Below are 12,589 nucleotides of genomic sequence, written 5' to 3' on the forward strand. Positions count from 1 at the left end.
CAAGGCATAGGAATGGTAATTCATGAGCTAGACACAGGCAAAACTCTGGTTAGCCTCTCACTTGTTTAACGTGAGCTACCTTTATCTGTTTCCTTGATTCTGACTTTTCTGTGATCAGATTGGATTATGTCACTGCAGTCTACTAGGGGACAAAATTTAATTTGTGTGGCACAGTTTGTTGAAGGAAGGAGGATGAGAAAGCAGAGAAGCAGAGTACCTTGGTTAGCTATGGTTCACATTGTAGTAAGATAGTAAATAAGGTTCTTGGTGAGATGTCTTAAGGAAATAGCTACTCTGGACTCCCTTGCAATTATTTACCTTGGGTTCTGCTAACAAACAAACTTTGCTTCTAGGACAACCAGGCACAAACCTTGTTTCAACACTTTGTGCTGAAGAGTGTTGTGGAAGCATGTGCCAGTGAAGCAGAGTCACCAAAGCATGAATTCTTCTAATTCTATTATATATAATTCTAATTATAATATTATAATATTATAATTCCATTATGTATAATTCTTTCATGCATGAAGGAGTATGTCCTTTTCCTTAATATATAGAATTCTTATTTGGGCTGAAACAATTAATACAGACTTAAGCATTGCTGGATCAAGCATTTCAGCACTTATCTGTTTTGGTGTTTGTCTGCCTTTGTTACAGGGGCATCTTCAATATTTCATAATGGGCAAGGTATTCTAAACAACTGAGCCTCTCTTGGTGGTGTGGCACTTGGTGACAGTGATACATAGTGTTCTGTATTTTAAGTGTAGTTTTTTAAGAAATAATTTGTAAATAATGACCTCTTTCTATTATGACCAATATTTAATTCATGTTAATGAGTAAAACTAAAGGGGTGAATTTCACTATGTGAACCCATAGGGCAGCATATAAACTGTGAAGTTTTGTCAGGTACATTCTCTGAAATGTTTTCTAAATGAGGTACCAGGAAAGTTTGCAACAGGAAAACACAGATCTGTTCCTCCCACAGAGCTGAGTCATAACACAATTACAACCAATACCTAGGATTTGCAGGAATTAATACCTAGGAAAATGTGGAATTACTTTGTGAAATAAAGTTCATTGGGTCTGTTCAACCGATGATCTAATAAATTAAATAGAAACTGGGAATACAAAATCTTCAGAGGTTGAGGAGAGAAATCATGTTGGTGGAAGCCTAACATAAGATTCTCCATATCTCTGTTTGGCAACAGTGGGATATTCTTTAATATAGAAAAAAAAAAAGCAGCAACTTTTGCATTTTGCAGTTGTCTTAACTTGCTTTCTGCTGAATACTGGAATGTGAAAGTGCATCTGGTGCCCTACATTAGTGAAGGGGTTAAGGAAGAAGTGCTTCAGACTGTGCAAGTCTGAAGCCATGCTCCTGTGGGCTGTGCTTTGAGGAGTCTGAAGGGTCTTAAGACTGTAATTTCTCTGGGCAGGGACATGTTATGCTTGGCAGCATTCACCTGCAGTACAACATGATGTACACTTACAGTGCTAAATAAGATAATATCCAAGGAATTCACTTAGCAAGGAAATAAGGCAGCCAAGTAGCCTGGCTCAGTGGGAAAGAATACAGTTTCAAGGACAACGTCCTTAAAAACAGTCCTTAGTAATGGGTGAACATCAAAAGAGTTGGAGGTCATTTTAGATCAGATAGAAACAACATCCAAAATAATTGTGCCTTCAACTATGGCCTGGACATCTGATAAAACAGTTTGTTAGATATAGTTAGATATCTGGTACTTCCTGTGTTTAATCTTTTATTTATTTTTTTGTAGGAACTGAAGTCCTGAATTACTTGACAAGGGTGGTTGATTTACTATTTCAGAAAAGGAGATGGGAGAACTTTGAAAGAAACAGCTGAGTAACTATGATTGATTAAAATATTAATCCTAAAGATTCAAATGTTAAAGACAATGTTATAAGCTAGCATGCATTTTGAGGACTTATCTAGGGTTTCCCAAGCAGAGAGGAACCTGGAAGTGTTGGCTGACAGCCAGCTGAACATGAGCCAGGAGTGTGTTCAGGTGGGCAAGAAGGCAAAGTGCATCCCAACCTGTATGAGGACCAAGGTGAACAACAGGACGAGGGAAATGATCTTACCCTTGTACTCAGCCACGGTGAGTACTGTGCAGAGTTTCAGGCACTGCAGTATAGGAAGGACATGGGTTCCTGGGAAGGTGCAGAGAAGGGCAACCAGGCGGATCAAGGGTCTGGAGAACAGGTCTTACAAGAGGGTGAGGGAGCTGGGGCTGTTCAGCCTTGAGAAGAGGAACCTGAGGGGAGACCCTATTGCTCTATACAGCTACCTGAAAGGAGTGAGACAGGTGTTGGCCTCTTCTCCCCAGTGACTAGTGATAGGACAAGAGGAAACGGGTTCTTGTTGTCCCAGGGGAGGTTAAGATTGGATATTAGGAATAATTTCTTCACCAAAACAATGGTGAAGCGTTGGAACAGGTTGTCCAAGGAGGTAGTGGATTCACAGATGCTGGGGGCATTAAAAAAACAAGTAGATGTGGTGCTTTGGGAGATGATATAATGATGATATAATGGCTACAGTGCTGTAAGACTGAAAGCTTGACTTGATGGTCTGGAAGCTCCTTTCCAGCCTTGATGATTTTATGATTCCATATTTAGCCTACTGCCAGCTGAGGCATAAGTGTTCCTAAAGATACAATTTTGCTTAAATAATTCTTTCATATTTCCCTGTATACTGAATTAACAAGACCATATAATATGAGATATTTTCATTGAGTGCTATCTTCTTTTTAGTGCATTTCATGTAATGTCCTTACTCAGAACTGATTTTTTTTTGAAAAGACAAAAGCGAGACCAAAAAAGATCCAACCAAAAGAGATCCATCAAGACCCTTTATCTCTGAATGTATTGAAAGCTAGACTTTGAGACAGGGAACCTGGAAATTCAGAGCCATCTTTTATTATTTAAAACACTTGTATTGTTTTCATTCTCAGTAATTTCCTAGCTGTTATGCAAGCAATCATGCTTAGCCTCATTTATGAAGCTGTTACACACCTTAATGAGGCACACTGAGAAATAACAGTCTACAATTGAAAACCATTTCTGTAAATAATTTGGATCCTTTCAGTACAGTGGTATGGCTGCAAGTGAGTGAATTCATGAGTGTGGCCTGTGAAATTTGTAAAAAATACCTCGCTCTTTAAAAAAAGTAAAAAATTGTCAAGAGTGGCAGGTGAATGTTACTTATTATCAAGTACTGAGTGACCATGGAGACGCAGCACTGTGTCTTGAAAGGGAGATGATTTAGTGGCTATCAGTGAATCTTTACTGTATTTATGTCTTTTTTTCCTCTAGCACTTTGTAGAAACTTAAGGTGCCCAGAACTCCCCTTTTCTTCAGATGCTCTTGGGTGAAATATCTAAGGATATGATAATTGTCTTGTCATTTTCAAGACTGACGTTCTTATGTGTCTTAAGAACGAGGCAATCTGTGATTCCATTCAAGGTAGTTGCTGGTGCCATGTATGCCACATATTTCCTAAATTCAGGTCAGGATTCGTCTGAAGCAAGGAAGCCAGGAGTAAAGTTCACCAGGAATGGGAAACTGTGTAGAGACCAACTGACACAACATAATTCCCGGAAGGCAAATAGTTTTCAAGAAGGGCTTAATCTATTGGCAGCCTTACTACTTCAGATGCTAGAGCTGTCTGAGAAGATACATGTAATAGTTCTTGGTTTTAGTGTGAATTTTCTTTTTAAGGGACCATCCTTGGAGGGACAGACATTTTTTTCTTTTCAAATGTTCCTGGTTCTATCAAAAAGTCTAAATCATGTAGATCTTGTCTCCAGCTGCCTGGGAGGCAGAACTTCTATACACTAGTTTAGGAAGTTGGAACTAGAATCCAGGAACACTGAATTGCTCAATTCTTGCAATTTTGGCATGCTATAGTTATCCAAAATTGTTGTTTTTAAGTATTCACTGCATAACTTCCTTTGCACTATGCAGTCTCATTCTCTACAGTAAAATTATTTTGTGTTTCCAAGAGGCTTTCTGCTAGAGCAGCAGAAATAAAGCAGAAAAAATTAATATATCTTCTTAACTTGCACCAAACTTGTGGAAGTCAGGCACTGACATTCTTGTCTTTCTTTAATTTTTTTGTTTGTTTGTTTTGGTTTGTCTTTCTTGGTTTTTTTTTTTTTTTCTTTTTTGGTTGGTTAGTTGTTCTTTGCTTGACTTTGGGCTTTGGGGTGGGTTTTTTTATTGGGTTTTGGGATTTTTTTTGCTTTTTTTTGGGGGGGGGGGGGGGGGGGGGTTGTTTGTGGTTGTTTTGGCTTGGTTTGGGGTTGTTCCTTGTCTGCTTGTTTTTGTTGTTGTCTTTTTGTATGTGTGTATCTTAAGTTGGTTGAAAAGCCTCCTTACGACCCCAGTAGCTCTTCCATATATAGCAGTCATGCCTTTAAAAACTACCTCCAGTTTCCACTATATAATTTCCAGTATTTTAAATCTGTGCACCTCAGAAGTAAGACACTTTATGCAAGTTCTTTATGAAAATGAGATTGTGGTTGTTTTGCCAGAAGATCGCTCTATTTAATTTTATCACTTGTGTTTTGATTTGTTTTCTTTCCTGACTCTGAATTCACTAATTTTTACTCTTCCTCAACCTAGGAAATCTAAGAGAAGTCACTATCAACAGGAGTCCCACCTCTCCTACCTCTTGAACGTTTTGTTCTGCACACAAGGTTGTACAGATTTGGATCTGTGAACCTCATTACTTTTAAGGAAGAAAACCAGGGCATGGATGAATTTCCTATTCTTAGTCAGCTGCATTTCTGTGTTTTGTTTTGACTTGAGATGAACGTTATCTAATCACAACTTTTTTTGCCCTGAATTTGTTTCCTTCCTTTCAGGAATCTACACATATTGTACCTCCAGAGACCTTTATTCATGTTTTTCCTGAGTCATTATAAAGCTGAAAGAACTCTATTACAGTCACTGGTGGAATATGTGTACAAACCAACCAAACAGCAAAATCCCCCAGTAACGTTCTCCCTAATCTGAACACATACAAAGTGAGTACCGTTTCTTGGAAAAAAATTTTTAATTCACAAAACTAGTGTATTCTGACTAATTCTTAAGGCTTTTTTATTGTTTTATAAGGCTTGAATAAAGTTAATATTTAAACTAATTTTATCCTATGCTGTCAGTAGTGCCAAAGGATATTTGTTAAAATGTAAACATATTATTACTAAGTCTTAGAATCATAGAATCATAGAATAGGCTGGGTTGGAAGGGACCTCAGAGATCATCGAGTCCAACCCTTGATCAGCTACCGCCACAGTCACTAGACTATGGCACTGAGTGCCATATCGAGTCGCTTTTTAAATGTCTTGACAAGGTCTAACAGCCCTTTTCTAGAATTCCTAGTGGAGTGATTCTACAGCAAGATAAAAATGCCCTATGAGCCTTGTGAGGCATCTTATACCAATCAGTTATCCTTTATTGTATTTAACCAGACAACCACAGACATTTAAATATGTTATCAGACAATAAACTGGCTTAAATATCTACAGCCAGTTAGAGAATTTATTTAGCTTTCACAGTCTGTGGCACATATTTGCAGTTACCAGCAAGAATCTTTCAGCAGGTTAGATATAGCTTTTTAAACAAACAAACAAAAAATCTTAGCCTAGCAGGACTGGTTTTTGTTATGTACTAGAACTGTGGAGGGAGACTGGGGGCTCACTTAATTTCACTATCGCTTGCAAATTTTCAGCTCAGTTGCAATTAGTATTTTTGGTGATACAGAATATCTGCAACTACATTGTTGCAGATATCAATCTTTGAATCATTATTACTTCAAACTAGAGGTGAAATAGATAATCAATTTTCAATTACCGTCCTATTTTACTGAGATGTTTTATCATGTCAACACAATTTTGGTGAAAAATTATTTGTCTCAGTCATTTTAATAGTCAGAGACTGAAATAGGTAGCACTGCTGTTTTTACTTACAATGGAAATTTACTGTCAGTAATAAATTGTCACATGCATCCATGTGTACACATTCAAAAAGACTCTTGTGACACCTTTTAGCTAAAATGCTAATATTTCACAGTACAAAAGAATGCAGGACTCACCTGCTGCTGCCCAGTTTGAAGGACATGCAATGCTTTCAGTGTGCTCCAAGTGTAATCCCCTTCTCTTCTAGATCCTGGCTAGATTATTGCACACTGGCTCCTAAAATTACTTATTAGTGCACATCCTGAACACTACATTTTAAGGAAACTGACATTTTCTGTATCTTGCTTTTATGTGATATTTTCCACCTGTAATTCATACCAAAGACATTTTCTGTTGAAAGTTTTTTGAACTAATTTTCTGTTAGTAGTGTGCCTATTTACTGAGGATGAAGAAAACATACTCAAAATGCTAAAATGAATTGGGGGCTTAAGTAATCTGTTGCTATATTGCAGTATTTTTTTCCTTTGAATTATGAGTGTGACACTAGCCATCAGTGTTGCACTCTGTTATATACTGTGGAATGAAAGATTGATCTGAATTATTTTCCCAAAAAGGATTTTTCCTGATGGCACTGGGCCACATCAATGGACTAAGGTTTGCAGATGTGCACACTTACAAAATACTTCTTGTCGCAAGGACCTAGTACCAAAGCTGGAATTACATCAGGGCAATCTTAGACACATGCAAAGTTTTAGCACTGACTGAAGTCCAAGTCAGACCCAGTTAAAATGCTGCAATCTGTATTTGTATGTCAGTGCCCTTTCTCTTCTTTAGAGAAGGACATCTGGTTTTGGCTGTAGGGAAGTGCAGGAAGAGTTACACGTAATACAAATTATTCTGCATGTCTTTTACCAAGTAAGATGGAAAATAGGAAGAAAAGTTATGGCAGAACACAGGATCTCTAATCTCTTGCCTCATATACAGTGCCTAAATAAATTATAAATCAGAGGTAAAGCTCTTTCTACATTGTTCTAGATCAGTATGAACATTTGATGTAATAGTTACAGAATGGAAAAAGTTATTCAGTGGTTAACATTACCTACATTTGTAACATAGCTGTACAGTGTAAAAGGAAAAATCCAATATGAATTACATTATATTTGTAAAGAATCTGTCAGTAACATTAAAGGAAATGTTTATATCATGATGCATTTTAAACTATTTTACATTGATTAACAATTTACAGGGCAGCAGTCATCGCAGTAACATTTAAAGCTTTTAGCTACTGTTGAAAACAAAAAAAAGCACCACAAACCAAAACACTTTTAATACAAATCAGAAGACTTCGCATTTGATTTTGTGTAACAGAACACTTGTAAAATCAAAGATAATTCCAATTGTGGAGAATTTTCCCAGACCTCTCCTTTAACCTACTGGCCATACAGATGCATCCCAGGATGTTGATGTTGGGGATTGCCTTGACCCAGGAGCAGGATGATGCCCTTGGCCTTGTTGGACTTCATGAGGTTTGCACAGACCCAGTGGTGAAGCCTGCACAGGCCCCTCCAGATGGCATCTCCTCCCTCCAGCAAATCAACTGCACCTCTCTCTGCTGTTGCTTTTTAGCAATTTTTTGCATTTAAGGGATTCTTTTGTATCCCTTAAAAGCAAAACTTACATTTATCTTTGCAGAACCTTTGCAGACAGCAAAGAAAAATCACTTTATTCCTTGCAGTAGCACTTTGGCTGTGTCTCACTGAGGTAAGCAATAAACAAAAGATAACTTGTAGGAATTTGATGCCTGCTAGATGACTGTTCATGCTTCATCAGCCTGTGGCTTGTCCTGAAGCAAACCAGAGCAGCAAACTAACCAAAAGTATCTCTACTAAAGAAAGTATCTATAATTTCATAAACGTTGCCACTGTTATAAATTGGTCTTAAACTTCAGTGAGTTTAAAAATACTGGGTTTACAGCTCCTTCTGACCTTTAATCAAGACAACCTTGATTAAAACATTCAGTTCAATCACTTCACTTGAAAAACTAAATGCATTCCAGCATTAAATCTGCTTATTTTCTCCTAGATTCCTTTTGGTTGTTTGGTCTCATTGATGGGAACAGTGTAACAAAGCCGAGGTGTGTACTGCATGCCAACAGCAGTCCATTCTCACAATAGTGTAATCATTTAATTGCTTAGGAGAGTGCTCAGACGATCAAAGAAGTGGAAGTGGATAAGGTGGTGGAAAGTGATGCTGGAAAGAAACCAAGTGGAAGCAATCAAGAAGCTCTGTGAAGACCCCAGAATTCAAGAATGCTATGACAGACAGAGCAAGTACCAACTGTCAAGTACCAGCAAAGTGGTAAGTACACTGCATTGTTACAAGGAAAAGCAAGACTTAATGAAGTTAAATATAGAATAATTTAGGTTGGAAAAGGCCCTTAAGATCATCACTTCCAACCATAAACCTAAAACTACCAAGTCCACTCCTAAATAATGTCCCTAAGCAGCACAGCTACATGGATTTAAAATACATCCAGGGCAGCCTGTTTCAATGTTTGACAACCCTTTCAGTGAAGAGTTTTTCCTAATCTAAATCTCTCCTGGTGCAACTTGAGGCCATTTCCTTTTGTACTATCACTTGTTACATGGGAGAAGAGACCAACCCCCACCTTGTTCTCACCTCCTTTCAGGTAGTTGTGGAATGCAAGAAGGTCTCTCTTTAGCCTCTTTGTCTCCAGGTTAGACAACCCTGGTTCCCTCAGGTGCTTCTCACAGGACTTGTGCTCTAGGCTGACCCATCACCAGCTTCATTGCCCTTCTTGGTTCATTCTTTGCTGCATCACCAAAATGTCCTTCTTGCAGTGAGGGAGTCCCAAACTGAACACAGTATTTGAGGTGTGGACTCACCAGTGCCAAGTACAGGGGGACAATCCCACCACTAGTCCTGCTGGCCACACTATTGCTGATGCAAGCCAGGATGTTCCTGGCCTTCTTGGCTATTTGGCCACACTGCTTGCTCTGTTATTTTATTAGCTAGACCTGTTGTCTCTGTTGTGGTAGACAACAAATTTAAAGCTGCACTGGTGAAACAAATTAATTTTTGTCTTTTTGAACATACTGGAATCATCATCCCTCCCAGTTCTAAGGTCAACACAGATGATAAATAATTGCCTTTGTCTGGGAAAAGTAATGAAAAACATCTGTACACAATATCCTGACAAGAAGTGTGCAGGTCAGATAACTCAGTTACATGCAAAGTTTAGAAGATATAAATAAGAATGAAGATAAGTTTCTCTACTGATTTTTAAATAATTTAATTGTGAAAAAATGTTTCATGAGAACAGAAAGTTTACATTTCTGTTTCGGTCAAGGTTGAGAGGTAGCAGGGTTAAATTGCAGCAGGGAACATTTATATGAGGCATTTATGGTAAACTTCTACCCAGAATGGTTACACATAGGCAGCCTGTTCCTGTATGTTAAGCATTATTGTTCCTGACAGATGTCTGTCTGCTTTGTTCTTGAATAATCCTACACTGGCTGCTTAATACTGTACTGTAGTCTCATTTCCTAAGAAATCAGCCACATTTGAGAACCTGTTTTATTTAAAGTTTTATTAAATCTTTCTTTTACTGTTAATTACAATTGAGATCTCAGGAACAATTCGCTACATTGCTTGAGAGGGGAAATTTTCTTAAGAAAAATCTTTCCTAAGTAAGTGATAACATTAAGTGTGAGTATTTTTTATTTTGGAGTCCCACTATGAGGGATCTTTGGGCAGGAAGAGGAGAATACATTGACGCTTTCCTTAACCTGCCAAAGGAATGAATTCACCCACGAACGGGTGCTTAAATGCTGGAAGGTTTGTGCTACAAACATGTTTTTTAAGTTGAAATTCACCTTCCACTTTTTAAGGCTTGCAATGATTTCGGATGATCTAATGTTGCCTTCTAGTGGTGGGAAGATGGATTGCACAGAGGAATAGCGGGGCATCGGTTCTTCGTGTCCTGCTCACACACAGCTCATTTATTGAGATACGGGAATCTCATCCTAGAATTTAATCCCAGCCATGAAGGGCCTCCCAGACCTTGGAAAACTAAGGAGGGTAAAGTTAAGAGGGCAGAAAATGAACTGAAATATTTTATATATTATAATATATATGTTGGAAGCATTTGTGTTTACAGTGCTTGCCATTAATTACTTATCTAATATCTATCCAGCAACCTTTTGTATTTGTGTGCAATATTAGAATCACAGATAAAGTGCAGATATAGAGTGCTGCTGATAAACATTAGGGCTCAGACTAATGTATTTGTTGGTGTTCAAATCTTACTTCTCATGCTTATTTTGGGATAATAGCAAAGATTATTCAAATAAAATTTTCATTTTGGGTATGGGCTGACTGTCTATAGAGCATTGAGGCTTCACCTCTTTTGAAAACTTTATTCAGTATGAAATATACATACAGGTCTTGGTTAAAGTAAAGGCTTTATTTATATATTCATTCTTGCTTGTTTGCTTTTTTAGGTCTATGATGTTTTAGAATTAACCTGTGTATTAATTAACTAAAATCAAACAAAAATAACTTAAATTTACCTCCTATCCATGGTTAGAAAATATGAGTTCTCCCATCTGCTTGAAAGAAAACATCAACAGGAGCCAAATAATGTAGAGAAGGATGCGTAAAAGAAAGCAGTAGAGAATTAGTGAAAAATGTATTTGTGGAACTGTATTACTTTTGGCAGTGGTTACTTTACATCCTGCAGTACCAGGATTCCTTCAAGTGTTGTTCAGAAATGCTTAATACCATTTGAACTCTGAAGTCCCAGAGCCCTTACAGGTCACTTTCTTAAGGTCTGTTTGAATTATGAAAACCATACCCTACTTCACATGCTGAAGTGTCACAACATCCAATGTAGTGGAGATAGAATTTTCAAGGTGTGCTGTTATCATTCAATACATGAACAATTTGAGTAATATAATTTTCTTTTCCTTTCACTATCTAGCATATTTTGTCATCCTCACTTTAGGCTTTAGGAAATAAGTAACAAACTGACTGCCACCACAAGCTTATCCACAGGAACTCCAAACAGCAATCTCTGGATGTGGTGCTCCTTAGATCTCTCTTGAAATGGACAGGCTTCATTACTAGTATAAATGAGTACATGTGCTCCTGTCCTTTAGCTATGTAACACTATGTTAGTACCAGATGTTTAAGCTGTTACACTCTGCTTCAGCTCTCACTGTGAGATCAGAAGAGGCTGTCACAGAGCAGCCATCTGTGGCTGCTCACTAACCCATACAAAAATTCAAATAATTTCTATTGTTAGGGCTTGTTTTGTTTCTATTGTTAAGGCTTACCTTGATTTTACATACCATTCTTTGAGGTGATCCAAAGCGCAGTGAATAAAAGGATATAGAATATGAGGAGTACTGATTAACCAGTGCATTGCAATTGTGTTTAATAAAAGTAGTGGTTTTTTTAAAAGCTTAAAAAAAAAAAAGTCTCTGACAGATGTGATTTGTATATTCTATTGTCTAGGGAGCGTAACAATATTAATTTTTATTGTAGAATCAAATGGAAGAAACCAAGGTCTTATTTAAAATTATCTTTACATATTCCTGGTTTCTGAATTCTTCAGTGATTTTGTTTTTAAATAAAAAGGATCTTCTGGGAGAGAAAATAATGTATTCCCATTTAATTAGTTACTTTCCAGAATACACAGGTAAGCGTTTATCTTACACTACCTTCACAAAGATAAAAGTCAGAATTTTTCCTCATTGAATATGGAAAGTGAAATCATGCAATATATTTGATACCTTAGTTACTCAGTTTTACTGGAATCTTTTGTTTTTACTGGAGCACTGTGGACAGAGTTTTACGAGATTTTTTGCAGCAATTCTCTTACCATTACAGTGGAATGATCACTACTTATTTATTAGAAGAAACACCTTTTCCATCCTCAGTCTCAAGACATGAGATACAGGGGGAATTTGAGGAATATGGCTATTATTCCAAATCCCTATATAGCAAAAACCCATAGTAGTTTTGCATTCATTTTTATAACTTATTATTTATGTAATAGTCCAACCAACAGTTTCAGCCTGAACTCCAACCTAGATAACTTTCCTTAACAAGTTACTCAAAATCCTCAAAGGAATGGGAAAATAAACACAGATGTATTCCATTGCTTAATATAGTATTGTGTTGTGTGAGACATGTATCAGGCTGAATCATACAATTAATAATATAAAGAGTTATAATGATTTAATAGCTGCAGTGAAAACATGTGTCTCTGTGTTGGCTGAAGAGAAAACACTCTCTGTGTTTTAGAATAGTTCTCTTATGGTACTTACATGCTATAGTACTGTAGCAAACTATTGATATATATACATATATATATACACGATAGTTTCAGTTGCATTGTCTTTTAAGAAAAACTAGTATGACCTACAAAGTTTACCACAGAAAAAAGTGTACTCCACACATTTTAGAAAGCAGTGTTAACAACAGCTTTTGTTCCACTAGCATATGAATGAGAAAATGCCAAAAAGAGTGTATGCCTTCATTATTATTATTTGACATTTCAATATTAAATTGCCCTGTTAAGAAACTGCACATATATTTGTTCCTTGATTCATACCTTTTAATTGTTC

The 12,589-nt window shown here is 37.0% G+C and overlaps 1 protein-coding gene across 1 annotated transcript in view; it reads left to right on the forward strand.

Moving 5' to 3' along the window:
• Positions 1 to 12,589, forward strand: part of LOC103539394 (guanine nucleotide-binding protein subunit alpha-14-like) — a 47,608-nt gene that overhangs the window by 31,731 nt on the left and 3,288 nt on the right. The window contains 3 exon segments of the mRNA XM_030467584.1: positions 8,132 to 8,179; positions 8,181 to 8,294; positions 11,505 to 11,525. Of these exon segments, the coding sequence (XP_030323444.1) occupies positions 8,132 to 8,179; positions 8,181 to 8,294; positions 11,505 to 11,525 (183 nt within the window).

This window comes from Calypte anna, chromosome Z (genome assembly GCF_003957555.1).
Source record: "Calypte anna isolate BGI_N300 chromosome Z, bCalAnn1_v1.p, whole genome shotgun sequence".
Classification (NCBI taxonomy): domain Eukaryota; kingdom Metazoa; phylum Chordata; class Aves; order Apodiformes; family Trochilidae; genus Calypte; species Calypte anna.